General features: G+C 39.9%; 1 protein-coding gene across 4 annotated transcripts in view; it reads right to left on the bottom strand.

Annotated features, from left to right (window-relative positions):
* The window catches only part of CABIN1 (calcineurin binding protein 1), a 110,637-nt gene that overhangs the window by 23,381 nt on the left and 71,831 nt on the right, over positions 1–15,425 (bottom strand). For all 4 annotated transcript variants that reach the window (XM_027714326.2, XM_027714323.2, XM_027714325.2 and 1 more), the window contains exons 30-33: positions 7,553–7,716; positions 5,491–5,587; positions 3,623–4,264; positions 3,090–3,164 (exon numbers count right to left, since the gene is read on the bottom strand). In XM_027714326.2, the coding sequence (XP_027570127.1) occupies positions 3,090–3,164; positions 3,623–4,264; positions 5,491–5,587; positions 7,553–7,716 (978 nt within the window). The remainder of the gene's footprint in view (positions 1–3,089; positions 3,165–3,622; positions 4,265–5,490; positions 5,588–7,552; positions 7,717–15,425) is intronic.

Here is a 15,425-nt window from a genome sequence, read left to right on the forward strand (position 1 = left end):
ATCAAAAGTCTTGCTCACACTTAAGAACTTAAAGGCAAAAGGGCAAAAAAGGAGGAATTACTTCTGGCTACACCCGTTCTCCACAACAGCATTAATATCAGCATTTAAGAATGTTGCATCACCACTCTCTAGATTTTGAATCAAGATGTTCCAAAGTTGATGAATATATCACTTAAAAATAATTATTATTATCATTTACTGAAAGAAATGTCCCGGAAACTTATTGAACACATTTTTGTATCAATTACTGGGATCCTGTCTATTTATGCTGCTCTGTTCCCATACTCCATAGAAGATTTACCTTTTTATTAAAAAAAAACAACCCTGCACACATTTGAGTCTTCCCCCATTTCACTTTTACATAAGTGTTACAAGTTCAGATTTTACTTCACCATTATGGTTTGGCAGTAAATATGTATTACATAACACTGAACCCAGCCAGATACAACCACAGCCCAAATTATTCATAAAGTTAAAACCTCTGTCTCCCCTGAATATGGTAACAATACATGGATTCATTTATATTGTATTTACTAGCAGCTTTTTCAAGCCCACAATTCCCTCTTTGGGAGCCTCTTTGAATGACTTTCAGGTCTTCAGACATTAAAAACTTAAAGCCCCCTTTAGTAGGATTTGGTAAAGCAAAATGGAGTTTGCTATGAGAAAACAAATTACTCCTGAAAAGCAAGAGTTGGGTCCAATTAAGTTTGAGAAGATGTTTAATTGGTAAGATGATGCTCAAGTGATTTTGTTCAACCAGAGCTCTAATATTACAGCATTTCAGCCAAGTCTGCACCAAGGACACATGCACACACCTTTCTGTTACAGACACTACAAGTCTAAGCACTCTGTGAAGGTGCTGAGCACCACCTGCACTAGGAACAGCAGCCCCACGTACAGAGGAACCCTTCTGAAACCCCAAGCCCTTCCTAAGCCACTTCCCATGTGTTCAGCTGACTGCAGAACATGATGCAAGTCTCACTGGCTCAAAACACATTAGCGTTGCATCACTCATGACAACCACAGAGAATTTCTGAAACCAGGTCAAAGGGTCACAGTATTGCCAAGCTATTAAAAAGATTAGATCTCATCACACAAGTGTAAGAACCCACTTTGTCCAATTCCGTTTACTGACTGCTGTATTGTTTCCTGCTTGTGCCTGAAGAGGCACAGAAAAAGATTTCAACATAGTTGTTAAATATTTAGGTTAAAAAACATAACCAGTCTGGAAAAAAGTTGAAAAACCATAATTTAAATAATTCCTAATTTTAGGAGCAAGTGAAAACGTTCATAAAGAAACCATATAATGCCTGGAACTGTAAAATACAACAGCCAGCACACAAAGATATAAATCAAGGTGGATTTTGCACTCACTTTTTTTTTTTTGACTGTCAATTTCTTGGGATAAGTGACTGAAGAACCACAGGCCCCGTAAACCTACTCAAACTATGCAGTAACAAAGCACTTCCCCCGGCTGCACCAGCTCTATACATGACATCATTTGCTTACAGAAGGCAAACACTTGCCAATTTTAAATAAAACAGGATTCAATCTGTTGAAAACAGACAGATGTCTACGAGAGTGGCTATTCCTGTGTCTCCACACTAATTCCTAGTGTTATACGAGCAGTGCAGCAGCTTCACACGGCTTGCAGGATCCTGCTCGGAGCAGACGAAAATGAGACTGCAGGATGTAATAACCTCGTTAGCTGGGACTGCTTCCTACAAGGGAAAGCTTCCAAGCTGCAAAGTGCCACGTGTTAAGAGCTGTGTTTTATTTCAAGTGATTTAACAGGAAATCTTATCGCTGCCAGTGCAGTTAAATACAAGCTCACCTATTGTGTCTACTTTGAAGATTAGTTTGTGTGCAGGTTTTTCACCATTCTCATGTTTTGCCTGAGTAACCGCTGACTCTGCTGGAAGAGCTGGAATAGCAATCACATCCCCAGAACCTTCAAGAAAGCCCAGCAAGGAACTGGGCTGATAGATGAGAATTTGGTGAATGGTTTTTAAAAAGGTGAATACATGCATAAAACAAACAGCAACATTACTTTTTAAAGAAGCTTATTAGCAAATTATTTTTATTTTTTTAAGTCATAAATCTAAGCGTGATAAAGTCTGGTTTTCCCCAAAATAAACTGAAAAAGACTTAACATGCTGAGCCAGCATGTCTTTATTAAAAAACAATTAAAACCTTAAATACCAGGTTATGATCAAACAAACACTACTAGAATAAATACTTCTCTTGACGTTTCTGTTAATTTCTATTATTCAATGGAAAAATGTTACTGGCTTCCTGAGGGGCACAAATTGGAGAAGGTTACTTCCACGAAAATCTAATAAAGAAAAAACCCTATTTTCCCTCTTACATCCTCTCCTGTTACTCTGCTAGGAGATGCATTATACAAATGCACAGTTAAACTAAAAAAAAAAGAAAAATTACGGAAAATACAAAATTATTAAATACTTTGGGGCATTCAACTGATGGTTTGCTGCAAAATGCATGACCGTGAAACACATCATTCATCCATGAAATCATGGCTTTGATTTCACATTAAGGACTGATACATAACAATGGCTCTAAAGCTCTATAACTGTTTGCTGGATAAATCCAGAAACTACAAGCTAAAAACTGAGTAATACAATAGAGTTAAAATCAGATTCTCAACCATGCAAGTTGAGAGAAAAGCTATGTGGTATTTCTGGAGCAGAGTGCAGTGTCAGCCAGGGAAGAGCTGATGAGGTGGTTTGCCCTTAGGGATCAGAAAGAAGTAATCACCATCCATGAAATGCTGAGGAATGACATGGACATTAGGAAAATTGTAGTGTGCCATAAATATTTCAATTTGAAGACGGTCTGGGGTTTCCCCAATAGCTTTTGGGGATGCAAACTATTCAAGCCTGACATAAACAGTAGCAACAGCCCTAGTAAAGGGGATGAGCTCCCTACACTAACGTGGCCAGCTTACCTCAGATGACAAGCATACAAGGAAAGCAGATATTTCTAAGTGCTGCAGACACTCAGCAACAGATTTACCTGTATAAACTAATAAAAGCTTGTTAGAAGCAGTCAGAGACTTTAGAGCTCACCTGTTTCTGTGCTGATGCTCCCATGTGCACCTGGCAAAACTTGACTGCCTGTTCAAGTGCTGCTTCTTCATCCACCTAAACACAGAATCACAACTAATGAACTCATAATTACTTATCTAATCTATAAATCTAATTAAATTGACATTAAATGGGGATGTAGAGCATGGGAGTAAGGGGGAGAAGCAGCACTTTATGGCAGAATGCTGACCTTAAGTTATTCAGGAGTATATATCCAAAGACACATACTAAACTCTCTCAATTCAAACTGACATTTAGCATGAACAAACCCCACATAATTGGTATTGTACCTCTTAACTGATTTCAGAAATTTAGTTTCAAAACACAGAGGGTCCTACTCCCCATCTCCAGCAGTGGTCTTGTCAAGAGAATGATTCTTTAGGAGATATTTATCTCTCCAACTTTTGAACAGATATAGGGCCAATTTCATACTGCTTGGTTTAGCAATTACTGTTGTTCTACAGTCATGTCCAAGGCCACACAGAAAAATTACAATTAATGATACAATACTTTACCTGCTTAATCAGCATGTACGTTTCAGACATGATCTTCTCAATTTTACCCAGGTCATAGGCCATGACTTTCTGACCCTGCTGCCACACTCGATAAGCATCGAGCAGAAGTGTTTTTCCAGACTCCACATCCTCAAGTAATTTCCTCTTCCTGCTTGATCTCTGGACAGGTTCTTCTGTAGGTACTGCTTGAACTATTCCTTTAGCTGCCTGCTGCTGATGTTTCGAGCTGATACTCAGCTCTTCCAAGGAAAGTTCTGGAGTCCGGCTCTCTGGAGCTCTCTCCTTTGAGGTCCTGCCAGACTGAAGCCGGTCTGGCTCACTGCGTTTACATGAAGAATCAATTTTTTCAGGGTCATTGGAATAGCCATCAAGATCCATAGGCTCAACTGAGCCAGGGCCAGGGAGCTCCTTAATCTCCTTCTCATTCCTGTCCTCTTGTTCCAATATGTCCATAGCATTGGGAATTTGTCCCTGGGTCACTTCCTTTACTCCATTTTCAGTACTATGTACTACTCCATCTGATAAAACTGGCTTTTTGGGAAGGACATCTTTCCCTTCTTCAGCGCTACTTTTATTTGAGACGTCTGTTGTCATCCTTCCTGAAGCAAGGTTAGAGGACTTGGAACCCTGATCTTCTGAAACCTTAATAAAAGAAGTCATTCTTCTCTGTTATCATTGAAATCAGAAAGCATTTGAGCACAGCAATGACTACCATGAATACTGACAACAAGTACCTTTCATTACTGCCTCTGCTGAAAAAAATGCATTTATTCTATGTTCATTCTTTTTTGTTCCTGAATGTTAATTAATCCAAGCCACAAGTCTTACAATTAAAGTATTTTAATCAGTGAAAACACCACAGAGAAATCAACAGGATGGACCAAAGCTGCAATGTTGTTTTTTTTCCCCCACTACTTCAGTCCATGCTCTGGGCTCCAATAAATGAAATTCAAGGTTTAACAGCACAAATTTTTCTTCTAATGTATTGAAATCAAAACTCAATCTGTTTCTTTTGGCAGTTGCAGATCACTCTCAAATTTATGAATCTTCTCTTTGGTTGCTCTTACATAACTTTCTTGTTAACAGATCAAGAAGCAGGCAAAATCCTGCTACAGTATTTTAATTTTTATACCTTTTCTTTGGTGATGTTCCAAAGGTAGAAAACCTCAGAACATCATCTCTTCTTTCAAAAATTGCTAATGATACAATTCTTCCATCCAGATTTATGAACGAACTATTTCATATACAGAGTTCTGGTGTTCTTAAGGATGTTTTCATTTAGTTTGTTAAAGGTATAGTCTTTTAACTTGCAAACCCCTTAGGAACAAGTTCTTCCTTGAATGTGTTTACCAAATAAAGCTCCAATTTCCAGTTACCTTAGCCTGGAAACGGATTAGTTTCTATATGACTTTTAAAAATTAAATCCAGATTACAATTATATGTAATAACAAGTGTGGTGCTGTCAAGGACTAGCAGTTAAAAGTGGTCAGGCATGTAACTTCTCATTGTCTGGTTTTGTTTTGCAAGAGGAATCTCAGTTCATTTTAAAAGGAAATTTCCAATAGACCCCACCTGAAAACGGAGCTTTTCTACACTCTATGTATATACCATTACCTGAAATGTAAGGGACTGTCAAACCAAACTCACTGCAACCCATTTTCAACAACTGTATTTGCTACTGGATTTCAAAACCAGAAAACAACAACGCTGGAATAAAATTTTCTGTGTAGTGGCATATAAACAAAAGGTATCAGAAATAAGTGCTGACAACACAGCCCTTCATTCTCAGGAGATCTAAGGAATGGGTAAACTGAACCTAGAAAAACCTAATTACTAAATTACAGCCATGAAGCGCCCTGCTGCCTTACCTGTGTCAGATCGTTGAGGGTGTCCTCCAGCACTTTCACTGTGAGCACAAAGGCTTGTTGGGCCAGAACCTGGCGATCTGCATCACGCAAGTACTTCCTGAGCCACGGGGAGAGAACAAATGAAGTTAACTGCCAAAAGCTTACAGGACTGTCAAAGCAAGAACCAGGACATTAAAAAAAAAAATTAAAAAAAAAAAAAAGAAAAAGCCAACACAATAACTTTAAAACAAGAAGAAAGCACACAAAACATTTATGGTTGCATACTGAAATGTAGCACTTTAGCTGTTTCTCTCCACTTCTCCACAACCATCAAACACGACACACGTGAAAGCAGAAGTTAACACTGTCTACAAACAGAGGGAATGGGAGAATGAAAAGAGAACAAACACTGAACAACTAAACCCAGAGCAAACCAGACAACCAGATTTAGTTTTATTGTATCGAGCCTTCTGTGCCCCTCAAATACCAGCTTTTTATTCAAACCCTTTCTTGAAAAAGAGTATTAGTTACACAAAGCTATGCTGAACTCTCAGGTGATTTTCATGTTCTGGATAAAGCATGCATGTGAGATTAAGTACACAAGCAAATCCTCTCTCATTAGTCATATCAGTTGCCTTGGAATCTAGGATTTTTAGAGCTAAAACATTGGTAGGCTAACACCTTTTTTCCTATTTAGTGTCACAAAAAAATAATACTGTATGTATAAAACATTCACTTATAGCTTCATTTAATTTACTAGAGCACTGTAATTTCAGTGTATTCTGACACAATGTTTTAGATTGCTTTCAAGGAAAACATTTCCAGCCATCAATCCAACCTAATGGAGTTTGATGGAAAACTAAATTTCTACTTCAGAATTGGCTGGTTTTAACGAGAGGGCTAAAAATCAAGTAAATAACTTTGAAAGGTACTATTTCAGTCAAAAGGCCAACATTTTTAATACATGTATTTTCCCCCTAGGGTGTAATTTTATGGTTTGCTTTTCAGACATAAGATACAAACACCTGACTCCTCATTAGCTCAGTAATAACTAAAAACTCCCTATTTTTAAAACTAGGGTTGTTCCAGGCATATACCAGACACACCCAGAATATCTGCATTTCTAAGTTCCTGTAATGATTACAGCTCAACATGGCTGGCACTGGCAGACCCAACATGTCAAATTACTTGTTTTTTAAATTCAGTCTAGACTTATAAATAACATAATATTTTTAGTACAACTGTGGGCTTGCTCAGGACAAAATTTAAACCTTCTATGGTCCAGTTCTTCTGATATGCTAAAAGTCAAAGTATTTTTGGCTTCAAGTTTGCTGAACAAGTGGTGACGTTCCCAGAAACACTATAATCCATGCAAATTCACATACACTCACACTGGAAAACACATGAAGAAACCTTCAATGTCTCCAACTTATTGCCATCAATCATTCAAGTTCAATTTCTTAAGCATTTGTCAGAGACCAATTTCAACATTTCCCACATGGCAAGCTACTAGAATTTTACCTCAGTTGCCTCAATGTTTTCCTTAGATGTTTATTTTGGTCCTCCCATTGATACGAATCCGTATATAGCTCACATTAATAGCTTTTTTTTTTTCTTAAATAAGGTTAATGCAATTAAAATTAGATCACCCCTGAACAGGATAAGCTTTTTAAATAGCATCAGCTGCCAAGAGGCACATAACCATTGTTCAGTCCGTCAAGGATTACAGGAAGGCAGGATGCTGGGCCGTGACCCCCTGTGCTGGACACAGCTCTTACGCAAGAGTGAGCAGAGGGGGAATGACACCAGTGAGTCCCCCCACGTGACACAACACCCCTGTAAGCCTGTGAAGGCACCTGTATGGCTGCTCTGAGCTTCAGGAGAAACGCTGAGAAATTCTAAACTACATTATAGAAACGTAATCCTGAGAAAAATTACCCATCGTTCCACTATATTCCCAAAGGGATCTGCCTAAAGGCTTTTTTTCCTAAACAAAGAACGTCTTTAAATAAAATAGTTACGCGGCGAACAAAATATATTTCAAAGCTTTACGAAGCAACGGATTAAAACAAAACTCTCGTACTTTCCCTGATCGGGGGTTCTCTGCAGCATAGATGAGACCTTCAGCAAGGTGTTGTAATCCTTTAGCTGTGACAGCACATTGAGCAGCAGGACAATAGAGCGGTTCATATGAGACGCAAAACTGCCCGGGCGGTCGATCTCATCCACGGGGATGCGCCAGATTCCCTGCAGAGGAAGGAAAAGAGGAAACTTCTAAGGAGAGACCCAGGTGAAAAGGACAGGAATATGAAAATATGGGTCGGATTCCGAAGCACGCTGAACTTCACTGAGGGACAGGGGAATAACGGACAGACAGTTGCTGTGGTCCCACAGCCAGGGAGATCCGGATTTAGATCTGGATTTAAAGTCAACTGATTTCTGCCAGCAGAAAAAGGAGAAACTTTGCAGAAGCCACAGCACACCTTCTAAATATGCTTCTGAACTATTCCCAGAAAAAGCAAGTGAAGCTCAAATTATATGGTGCATTTTTCTTAAATGCCTGTGAATACGCCTTCCTATGCCAAAGCTGAACCGCTGTAAAACCCAGTAACTTAAAGTAAGTTTTCCTGGCCTGAAAGCTGTTACTTGTATGCAGTCACAGCAAATTTCTATCTTCAAATAATCTGCTAGTAGACATCTTAGGAATTTGGTTACTGCCTTGATACCATCAGTGTTCACCACAGCACTAACCAGTCTCATAGGAAGAATCGGATTCCTCAGCAGGATCCATTTTCCAGTGGCAGATTCAAATACTTGTGCATACATCCTGTGCCTTCTAATTAAATTTTGGGGACAAGGGAATCTTTAGGGAGCAAGGCTGGAGACTGACAGGAAACATAATTTAATTAGGGTTAGTCAGCTCAGATTTTGCAATGCCTAGTAAGTCTAACAAGATTTTTTTCAGGTGTTTATCGTGGATGCTGTCAACACACTAGTCAACCATACCTGAAAAGATGCACTGCACATACTACTATGCTTGCATGTTAGAATGGGATTTCTATTATGGCCATTCACTAAAACTGCTGCTGCATCAGTACAAACCCTTCCCTCATGCTTTATTTGGTTCTGAAGCTTTTCCTGCAGTAGCTTTCTAAGATGAAAATCCTCTGATCATGTAAACCATTTTGTGACAATGCAGGAAAGAACAGTCTCATTGACAGGAGTACCTGACTGAGAATGAGTTTGGCTTTATAAACCAGTTCAGGGAGCAGAATGTACAAACATTTACTCTTTATACTTGTTTAAAGGTCTTGCTTTGGTTTGTTTAGCTTTACTTTCAATGTGAGCAAAACCTTTCAGAACTTAATACAAAGTGGAAGCAAAGAAAATGATTACTGCAATCACAAATGACATTTGACCACAAAAGCAGATCCATAATTCCCAGCCTACAATGGACTCTCCCCCTGCGTGTCTGCAGAGAATCTGCAGTTCTACTCCATAAGATGTATAGGAACTTAAGAAAAAACAACACACAAATATTAGTGTGTTAATATTAGTGTTTTCACATGGAAAACAATAACTTCAAAGAGATATAATGCACAGACTAATCTGCCAAATTGTCTTGCTCTTGGTTCTCCTCATGCTCCCTACTCTCACTCCCTAGTGATCACAGAAAAGCCATTCTTCTTCTTTATTCCCTGAAGTTTTCTTTCAAGCTTTTTATTCACAGTTTCCTTTTTCCAGAAAGTACCTAAAACTGCACCCTGACCGACCCCCAAGGCACAACTGTTGCTTCTTCCTGTTCCCAACAACCAAGATCCACAAACACCTTCCCTGCCTCGGTGGCCAAAAGCTCACAGAGCTCAGCAGCTCTCAAGCACCTACAGATCGTGTAGGTAACAGTTCTGTAAAACAGCACTCACTTGATTTAAATAAGAGATAGCCCTTCTTCCCCCAAACCAGACAATGGCTTTCCTTTCAGGCTACAGATGAAAGACACAGATTCTGGAGCTGCTATTTTTTGCTTCTCTGCACGTATGTAAACTGGGCTTCTGCCAAATCCTAAAACAAGTGAATGCCTCATAATGGCACCACATTGCAACAACCTACTTAGCCAATTTAACTACACAAAACAATTTATGGTCAACTACAGCACGCTGGAGGAGTGGAACACAGCCAATGTGTAGGTAGGTTCCTGGTCTTTTTCAGCAATTATCTCATCCTTCATTTGAGTCAGGAGGATCACTTGGATCAGATACCGTATCTGGAATCAGTTGGAAATAATTTTGCAGCTCCTTCTCACATGCCCCGTGTATGCACTTGAATGCTACCCTAGAAATTACAATAACACAGGAGAACCATTTGCAGTGGCAGAATATACAAACTGCAGCCAGAAAGCCAGGAAAAAGTCCCTCTGATAGACACAAAGTTGCATATTTTGGAGAACGCTGCTTTCTACAACAGGGTACATCAGAAGAGCTTAAATTAAAACTCATATTAGGGGTGTTTAAGTGTATTTATCATTACCATTACAAAAGAAGTATTGATTTAAAAAGGAAAGTTGCTAACTTTTCATGTGCTGACTTGCAGCTTTATAAATGCAAAACAGCAATAGATGAGATTGGTGTCCCATGATACATACCTGCCTGCTTCACAGGCAGCCTCGAGCCAAAAGCAGAAACAAACCTGCCATCAGGAGTCAGAACAACATTCATTCCACCCACTCTGATTTTATTAAGCAATATGCAAAACATTGATGGCAAAGTGAGTTTATCAGAATTTATTTCATGAGTGACATCGAACTTTAAGACTGCAATTTCAGTCAGAAACTAAAGAATGTCTCATTTAAACCTCTCCCAAAGAGAAGTTTAACAAAGCCCATGTTAGCAAAGCACCTCTCTTGAAAGTACACCCAGAGAGGAGTGTAGATCCTTGTAACAAAAATTTCCAGTTCTTTGGAAGGTTTTATTACTGATTATCATCACTGAGGCCATCTGACAAAAAGTCTCCACTCTGGCCATCCAACGCCCGCTCCTGTTTGCTGGGCCACCATTCCCACTGCTGAAGGTTCTCCTCCCTGCTGCCACAGCCAGCAAAGCTGTTTACACAAAGCCAGAGGAAGGAGTGAGACGCTTCCAACAATTCCAAAATGCCTCTCAAGATCCAAAACATCACGTTGCTCTCCATGCCTTCCTGGCAAAACAAACACCCTGAGAGTGGGGGCAGGGGAAGGGAGCCTGAGACACGCTGGTAGGGAAAAACAGACCTGGGAATATGCGAAAATCCTGCAGAGAACTTAATACTGAATTTTACATTAAAACCGAATAATGAAGTCAGTCTCTGCCATAATCCTGGTGACGTGTTTATGATTTTTTTTTCAGCTTGGAACTGCTGCCCAGCCTGCCTTTGCAGAACTGCAGACTCAGGGAGGAGGGTGAGCAGGAGAGGACAGCGTTGTGAGAGGAGCCGCAGCAGTGGTGGCACTTTCTAGTTCAGTCACTGAAAATAGAAAGGAAGGAAGTGCTTATTATTCCTCCACGCTGCTTACTCCAGAACTTTAGGGGAGGGGATTCCCTGGGGTTTAGGAACTCCCCTCTGAGGAGGAGAGGCTGACAGTTCCCAACAAACCCCAAACTTCCCTGGGGATGGCTGCTGCTGGCACAGCACAGCTCCAGGGTGAGCCATTTTCTAAGCACAGATCAAACTTTACCCTCAGTTCTCCCTGGTTCTGCTTCTGAACGAAATGGAGAAATGCAAGTCATGCTTCAGATGATCCAATTCACATACAAGAAGCAAACACATAAAACCCACACTGCTACAAATAAAGACTTCCAATTACTCAATTCCTTCTTTTTTCTTTTATTTTCCTTTTTTTTTTTCCCCCAAGGGGGCCCGGGAAGTTCAAGATGCACCACATACAACAAACTCGATTCCAAGTGACCAAAGCAAACCCAAACACTTCTTCATTTGTCAGTCTCAGTAATGTCCTGATAGGAAGAGCCTTTAGTAAAAACAAATGTAATTTAAATATTATTTCAAGATTGTTAAAAAGTATGACAAAACTAACCAACCAACCAAAAAGCGCAGGGAAAACATCGATTAATAATGCAATAACCTACACAATATTTTAAAATCACTAAACTGAATTAAGCACAACAGCATAATCCCTGGAAAGCTCACACTTTCTTAAACTTTTAAAAGTCTTTGCTTTAAGACAGGGTTAAGCACAACATATTGAAGTACTACTTGTTTTACTCATGTCCTGTCTTCTCAGTTACTTATATCATCACAACATCTTGCTCTGGGCACCTGCAAAGGAAAGGAATGTGGCTCAAGCTGAACTGTTTCAACACACAGGATTTGAGACCTCGCTCTCTTCAGCTATTTAGTGTTCAAGTCGTGAGCATGTCTTTGCCTGACTCACGACTTCCTGCTAGTTCTGAGTGTAACCACTAAAACCACTGCCCCCTCCCCCATTTAGCAAATTACTAAACCACCTTTTCTCATCCAATCTTAACGTGCTCCCATATCTCTTGTTATTTTACTCTGGCACCTGATTTTGCCTTTTCTTCTTTTCTAGAAATAATTCTATTATTTTTCTGCCTCAATTCCTCATTTCATCCACACTGCTATTCAGTATGTCATGGAACAATTCAATCCCTGTGAACAGGAATGCGAGTGGGTACAAAAGTATTAAGAAAGGAAAGCAGCTGTATTCAGAATATTAAAAATACTATCTGCAGGGACCTGTGTCATCAAGGAAAAAAAAGTAGCCCCTGCTTACTGTGAGTAACTTGGCCAATTTCAGAAAAATCTTACAAATTTTTTCAGAATATAGCTGGATATAATATAGTTACTACATAGTACAGTAACAGAATATAAAAAAAGTATGATAATAAATAAATGACATTTTATCAGCCTGGAAAAGGAAACAGAAATAAAGGCAAAACAGCAGCAACTTCCTTTCAATAAGTCAGGACCGAGCAGGATTACAATTCCTGGTCTTTAAGGTAAATATTGTCTATTTACTTTTTTTCTTCTCTTTTAAATACACACACACTTGGAAAGGAATAAACAGCATGTATGCTTTTTGGAAAAACTGTGGAATTTTGCAACATTATTTTAGCAAGAGAACAGCATGAAAAAATACTGACAAATGGAAATGGTCCACATGCTCCAATCATCATATGCTGATAAAGATAGATAATGGACAATTTTCAACTCCTATTTCTCTCTTCAAAATACCATGTACTTTCAGAGTCTTAAATTTCAGACTTTTCAATTTCTAGAACAATCACTTTACAGTTGACTTGACAATAAATTGGTTTTAACCCTATCAAAAACCACTGAAGCCACAGTCACTCGGGAGACTGTGAGGATGAGTCAGGGACACACACACACGAGGTAGGGAAAGGGAATCATTTCCCTGCTGCATAAGCAATTACACAAAACCAGAAATGCCTTGTTAAGATGATGAGTTACAAGTTCAGGTGGAATTAATGAAACAGAAACCGAGGCCTACAGATGGCCTCTGCAGAGCACTGGGTTTGGCCACTTGCCAGGCAGAATCTAGAGGTTTTTGTTCACTCGGTCAGGAGGCTTGAGGAGTTTTTACTCAGATGGTTCCCATGTACCATGTGATTTCACAACGATGTCAACAGAAAGTCACATCTTTTTTTTTTTTTAAAGGGAAACAGCTAACTAGACTATAAAAAAAAAGGAAATAAAAGATCTATTCTACTCCACAGCTGTGATGGAAAGAAAGGCAGAGAAGAAAGTAAGGAGGAACGACAGACTGGTCTCTTAAAACCTGTTCTAAAGGTGCAGTGCTGCTCAAACAATGGCACAGCGGCATTCCCCCCGGAGCTCTGCAGCAGTATGCCTCAGGCAGACATCACCCACGTGAAAATCCAGGAAACACCGGAGGTGTGGGCACAATGCATCATCCTCTGCATGAAGATGGTTGCTCCCTCACTGCTTTTCGAGGTTAACGCCAACAGTGCCAGTGCAATGTCCTTCTCTAGGGTACTCTAAGAAACAATCCTCACATTCCCTCTTGATTAGTCCTCATTTCTCTAACCTGCAAATCTGGGGTGCTAAAGCAAAGGTGCATTTGAAGATAAAGCTGTGGAACGCTGATTTATTTTTTTTTTTCGTTTTTTTTCTGTTGCCAACATTAACCAAGGTTCCATTTCAGGCAGCTGGACAACTTCTCAAGCTGGAAGGTCAGTTACTGATAAAAAGACTTTGGAACAAATTACTTAAGTACATTTATCGTCTTTCCTGCAGAAGTTGCTCCCTTTTACCAACTGTATTTTAGGAAAGAGAGAAAAAGGGAATGATTAGGAAAGGAATTAAATTATCAGCAGTTAAGTTTGATTCCTTGTGTCTTGCAGCCAATTCAGGGTTTTAAAAGGAGAGAAATAAGCTTGCCAAAGGGATGCAGAAGAGCAGAAGGCATCCAGAGACTTAGTCAGGCACTTGCATCTACTCAACAGAAACACTGAAGGGTGTCTGCTCATCCATGCTGGAATTTCTGATTCCGCCTTTGTTGCTTCAGTATCCTTTTTTGGGGTACATTTTGGTTTTATGTCATGTCTCTGTCTGAAAGAGTTTGGAATTCCTTCTTTGGGAGGATATAAAGCACAGAAATCCAAAGAACACAGACTGCTTCCAGATCTTGTAATGGGCAAATAACTTGATGCAGAAACATAATTAAAGAATAGGAAACCCTTCATGGGAAAACCTTTTACCAGAACTTTGAATTTCTTTAGGCATTTTCTGGGGCCAGATGCAGGAAGACTTCTTTACCACCAAAATAAATGGCTAGAGGGCATATCTAGAGAGTGACAGGGGTTCTGGTTTTGCCTAACAGCCAGCCTTTCATTGTTTTCAGAGGATTCTCCTGCTTAGAACTTTTCTGTGTATTTGCCACAACCAGACTGCCTGGTATTAGATGCAAATAGTGCTCAAAGCTAATGAAACAAGTTTGGTACGGTCCAACCATCAGCCTGGAAGTGGGCAGGCTCCTGCATTAGCCCCTGCAGACATAAGCAAACCCTCATTTCTTGACATGTGGGATTCATTTTATCTAACTCCACCTGTCCATGATACAGACATACATTTACTGGCAACACCCAGAAACCTTTTACAGAGAGATAAAAGGCATTTAGAGGAGGTGGCTCACCTGAGCTTTTATGGGCTCCACTTCAGGATGAGATGAGTTACAAGCCAGAAACAACTATCCCCCTTCAACACAAAGGATGATGACTAAGTCATAAAAGATGAAAAATGTTAGAGGACATAAATGATGACTAGAAAGTCTGCAAGGTGGTTCTGGTATCTGTCAGTGGCATGCCAAGGCCTAGCCCCACTACTCAGTTCTATTTGTAAATGAAGTGCTGCAGAACCAGAGAATCAGGGCTAACACAGAGCTGGGAGAAGCTGTTGGTTCCCAGAGAAGGGCAAGTTTAAGGATCATGAGATTTTTTTTTTTAGGTAGATCCTTACACTTCTGTCTCTATAGTGAGGTTCAACATCTCCCCAGAGGTTACAAAGTAAACTGGTAGCAGTAGTGTACATGCACTGTAACTGGTATTAGAATCTATTTGGTGGAGGGAAGATTACCTGGGGATCCCACCTGGAGCACTGGATCCAGCTCTGGGGTTCTCAGCACAGGAAAGACATGGACCCACAAAGATGTTCAGGGGGCTGGAGCACCTCCCCTATGAGGAAAGGCTGAGACAGCTGGGGTTGTTCAGCCTGGAGAGAAGGCGGCTCTGGGAAGACCTTACAGCTATAGCAGCCTTTCAGTACTTAGAGGGGGCTATAGAAAAATGAGGACAAACTTTATAGCAGGGCCTGTTGTGGCAGGACAAGGGACAGTGGTTTTAAATTAAAAAAGGGTTGATTTGGACTAGATATAAGGAAAAATTATTTTACAATAAGAGTAGCAA

This window comes from Pipra filicauda, unplaced genomic scaffold (genome assembly GCF_003945595.2).
Source record: "Pipra filicauda isolate LSUMZ 115617 unplaced genomic scaffold, ASM394559v2 scaffold33_size4404698_pilon, whole genome shotgun sequence".
Classification (NCBI taxonomy): Eukaryota; Metazoa; Chordata; class Aves; order Passeriformes; family Pipridae; genus Pipra; species Pipra filicauda.